We start from the raw sequence: 5,000 nt of genomic DNA, 5'->3' as shown, positions 1-5,000 counted from the left end.
GCTAAGTTTGTAAAGAAAGCCCGTGTACGTCAACGTTGTAATTTTTTTCCAAACCTTGTCAAAAGTGTGCTAATTCAATGAGTTTCCCCAAATCACCGGACGCGACACAATCTTGTAAACTTTTGTCAAGTCTTGGTGTCAACAGTAACATATTGAGGAGAACGTTTCACAGTAGGGACGCCGGCCTGAAGTAAGAAAAAAAAGTACATTTAAAGCCATTGACTACGATGTCAGGTAGTGTTTGTTTGTTATTATTATTGCTAATAATCTCAGACAAAATCTGATTTTCATTGGTTCCGACCAACAACCAGTTGTCTCGGGAAACCAAGAAGCGTTCTTCATTTTACTTTCCTCTCCTGCCTACATCTCCAGCACTTTCCTAAGAATCCTTGCCGATCCCAACATTACAGATCTCTGAATCAGTTTAATGGATGTGTCTACACCTATGGTCCTCAGATTTTCTTTTAACCTCAGTGGTATTGTTCCCAATGCCCCTACCACTATGGGTATCACCTTTGTCCTTACTCTCCATATCTTTCGGACTTCTCTCGCAAGATCTTGATATTTTCCTACTTTCTAATCTTCTTTTGCTCTCACTCTTCCATCTTCCGGGATTGCCACGTCTAGGATTCGGCAGTTCTTCTCACTTTTGTCAATGATTAATAAATCCGGTCTCCCAGCCTCGATCTCATGGTCTGTCCGTACACTAAAGTCCCACAGCATCTTGTAATCCTCATTTTCAAGTACACTGTCCGGGACATGGTCATGCCACCTCTCACTTCGCTCAAACCCATATTTTTCTGTGGTTCCAGTGAACTGCCCTAGCTACATTGTCATGCCTCTTTTTGTATTCCATCTGCGCCAGTTTCGGGCACCCACTTACAATGTGGCTGATGGTCTCATTGTTTTGTTTACACATTCTACATTTGGGATCATCCTGTGACCTGTCTATCGTTGCTATTAAGTAATTTGTTCTTATTGCTTGATCTTGTGCTGCAATAATAGGAGACTCCGTTTCTCTTTTAAGCTTTTCTTCTTTTATTATTATTATTATTATTATTATTATTATTATTATTATTATTATTATTATTATTATTACTTCTACTACTACTATTTTAGGGACTTCCTGCCATTTGTCTTCTCTCAAAGAACGTTTTGCAACCGCAGTTATTTCATCGCGTGACAACACTCACTTTTCATTACTAGCCCTTTATTTTGTTGTTGGTGATTGCTGCAAGTTGTAGGCCATCATGCAACTCAAGAATTTCCATTGCTGGAATTTCAAACTGAGCACCTTTAAATCGTAAAAAAAAAAGTTTTCAAGTGTTGTTTCTCAAAAGGACATGTTTTATTATTACAAAACCGACTTCTCTGAAATCAATAAGTAGTCCAACAGAGGCATAATTTAATTACAGATATCCCAAGTTTCGTTAATCCAAGGTAAAGGGTTCTAACTTACGAGAAATTCTGGGCTACTAAACATCATTCTTATCCGGTGGTTCATGTTTGCATTCAATCGCCATCACGCCAGCCGCGAATTGCGTGACATTTGCATGATTATGCTGTGAATTGTGTTGTTTATGAGCTCAAAACAGAGTTCGCTGGCGTCTGATAACGGATGATACCCGCAAGTTTAACTCGAGAATCTGTTAGAGTATGGATAGATCTTTGCTGTAAATGTAATTTTGATCCTGGTTTAGGTGCCACTTTTGATATTTTGAGTCTTCCATATAGCTAATTATTTATTCATTTTCACAAGCGACGCAGTGAGTTATCTTAGATTTTTTGCGGTTTATCTAATTTTTATCCAACCGTATCGAAATTTCGGTGCAAAGCACTTCGGATGTACCTTAATGCTGTGGTCTGGTCGATATGGAGCAATACGTCCTTGTTTTAAGGCAGCGCGATCCGGAAAAGTCACGAATTTTGATTACTAAATCGACCAAAAATCTCCCCTCAGACAGCTGAGGTCGTTTCGGGGTGTAGCAAAAAAGAAAAGCAGGATTTACAGCAAAACATACTGGTTTTAGTATATACACACTAAGTCTTTTCATCCAAAAAATATAAAGGCTAACTTTTTTCTGACCCGAAATTGACCGGACCGCTGTTAGCGGGACAGCCACTTAAATACCCTTAAAACGGAGCACTGGTGGAAAGAAGGGGGGTAAAATGAGCGCAGCGTCGGCTTCCTGGGAGAATGCCCTCTAGAGGGTAAGGGAATTACCGACGTTAAATAAGATGTACCTTCACCTTTACCTTTACCTATTTAATATGCATGTGTGTTTGATTTTCTTTTATTAACACAGACTACTTGTTTTAGAGAGGTGGCTCCCCTGGAATAGATTTGCTAATTGTGGGTCCCCTAGGACTGTGCTGTGTCATTTTTAACTACAATAAATTGATTGATTGATTGATTGATTGATTGATTGAGTTAAGCTCGTTATTCACCACCTGAAAGGCTCGCTAGTTAATACCTTAGTCACGGATGTCGAGACCGACATCACCAGCTAACCCTAACCCTAAACCATCTTCCTTTTTTGCTCGCTAAAAAACACAGCAAATGGTCACGCTTGTTGCAACATAATACTATAACTGTTTTTTCAGTCGAGTTTTTTCTAATTGTTATGTATTTATCGCAGAATATTTTACCTGTGTAATAACTGTAAATACTGAATATGGGTCACCTCCAGTAACACTGTAAGTGATCCTAGCATTTTGACCAGTGTCGGCGTCCGCTGCTGTTACATTTAAAAGCGGTGTCCCCACTGGGGAGTTTTCATAAACAGAAACTGTATAATTTACTGGATCAAAGACTGGATCATTGTCGTTTATATCGCCAACTTCGATGTGAACTTGAGTCTAAAACACCATACAGAAAAAAGAGGAGAAACTTCAAAAAGTCCATCGGTTCAATTTACATTTAAGGCTCTGCTGGCTCTGACTTACATGTGAAAACAGTTCGTGCTCTTTCTTTTGTCGTACTTTGTTGAGTGCTTCCCCTCGTTGAGTTATAAAGATTGACTAAACGGCAATTTAAGTTTATCCGCTCCGTTCCAAATTAAACATTTTACGTCTTAATTTACCCACGTTCGATCAGGAAAACCAGATTTAACTGTTCTTAAATTCTGCAACTATTTCAGCAATACTTATTTTAATAAGTTACGTAAAAGTAACTATGGCGTTAGCATTTGTTACAACAGTTAAGCTAGTTTACCATGCTAACTTTAGAAGGTTTTCCTTGGTCTGAGACGCCGATGGTTAAGGTATATTTGAAGGTCTGTTGGCGTTCAAGATTCTTGCGAGTTCTGATCATTGCCGTGTTTGGATCGAGGGTAAAATCATCTGTACCAAAGAAAAATAACACATTCGTAAAAACTGTTCGACAAAACGTCCAGTGCTTTTACTCAATGTTGCGTGCAATTAATTGGTAATTATTCCCCCCAGAGACATGCTCAACTCTTTTTATCACCCTTCTAAATCGATGTCAAGGTCTTCAACAATTGTAACATGACCGTCCTCGAGGATCCAATGCTACTGCAAAGTATGATATGCATCACTGAGAATTTGCATGCCCGTCCCCAATGAATGAGTTGCCAGTAATTGAATCCATGCGTTATACGCAAAGGGTTTTGGGATCGCCAGGGGGAAAACATTGCAAGTTGTTGTGAGAAAATGTATGGCGGAAAGTTATTCGACGTCCAAAAAACACAGTTTTATCAAAAATCGATTTGGGCAATGTTGTCACGTAGCAAGTGTAAGTTTTTGTTTGAATAACCGCGAAATATGAGACAAAATTTGCTGATTAACTTCCTTGCTTGCGTAAAATTTGTTGTGAAACGGTCTCTTGAGTAATAGTATTACAAAATTAGGAATAAATCTGGAGGAAATGACCCAATAAAGCCTTTTCAGTTGTATTTACGTGTGTATGGGCTGGCTTTTGGCCTATTTCTAAACTCAGCAATTTAAATAATATTGGAAATATGCCTAGTGGCGATCCGAAAGTTGTGCTGTGCAGGGTTGTGACAACGATCGAAGGTACCCAGAGAAGCAAAATATTCTTCCTCACGTTGGAATATTTAGATTTTACTCGCCCAGGAATAACAATGATGTTTTGTCGTGGGCTAGAGCTATTAATCGTTACCAATTCAAGGTTTCGATGAGTACAAAGGTCTGTTAAAATAATTTTGTACGAGGTTACAGAACCTCTCAACGTCCTACACCAACTTTGTACATAAGAAGTATGATTGTGGGAGTAATAAAACCTCAAAGACCTGCTCCAAAGATCAGATCTACAAAGAACTAGTATATGAAGGTTACGCTTTTGTATTGGACGAAGTCATAGAGCTTGACAAGTTTGCTTAGATCCAGTGACTTTACATGTAAATGGTAGTTTGACAGAAGAAAAGGTTTGTTTACATGTAACTTCTAGGGCATATCAGATATGAATTCCCAGTGTCATCTAAATCCATCAAAACAGAGACTGCTGTATTCTATGGAAGAGTGGCATTAAAACAGCTGCCTCGAGGCAGAAGGAGATTGAAATGGTTTGATTGAGCAGAATCATCGTACTACATTAAAGTGATTGAACTCTTACAGAGTTTGCAGAAAATTGTAGCGGCTCGAAAACCGTTGTATTTTTCTCAAACAAACAAGAACTTAACCTATGGGTTTCCTCATGTTTCTCATCGCTCATTTCAGCCCTCCAAAGAGCAATAGCTCCGTAAAAAGAATTATCATCTCCTCTGACAGCGACTTCTCTCCTTTGAGGAGGTATATTTCCAGAAGCCATAATTCGTTCACGCAAGACGTAACTAATAAGAAAAAAGATCAAACTCGAAGGTCGTGGGTTCAATTCCCACCCTGGTCAGAGTTTTTCTCTGTCCTTGTGTGGGCCCAGTTCCATCAATAGGGCTAACGCTCACATGGTTCACATGGGATAGAAATCTAGCACTCTACGTTACAAAACACTCACTTCAGTTAATAAGAAAAAATCCCAGACA

General features: G+C 39.0%; 1 protein-coding gene across 2 annotated transcripts in view; it reads right to left on the bottom strand.

Annotated features, from left to right (window-relative positions):
- The window catches only part of LOC138020023 (protocadherin Fat 4-like), a 125,303-nt gene that overhangs the window by 70,056 nt on the left and 50,247 nt on the right, over window positions 1-5,000 (bottom strand). For both annotated transcript variants that reach the window (XM_068867013.1, XM_068867012.1), the window contains 2 exons: window positions 3,215-3,342; window positions 2,650-2,859 (listed from right to left, as the gene is read on the bottom strand). In XM_068867013.1, coding sequence (XP_068723114.1) covers window positions 2,650-2,859; window positions 3,215-3,342 — 338 coding nt within the window. The remainder of the gene's footprint in view (window positions 1-2,649; window positions 2,860-3,214; window positions 3,343-5,000) is intronic.

The sequence above is a fragment of the Montipora capricornis genome, chromosome 10, assembly GCF_036669925.1.
Source record: "Montipora capricornis isolate CH-2021 chromosome 10, ASM3666992v2, whole genome shotgun sequence".
Lineage (NCBI taxonomy): Eukaryota > Metazoa > Cnidaria > Anthozoa > Scleractinia > Acroporidae > Montipora > Montipora capricornis.
The sequence above is the reverse complement of the archived record's forward strand: the minus strand, read 5'-3'. Positions and strand labels throughout refer to the sequence as shown.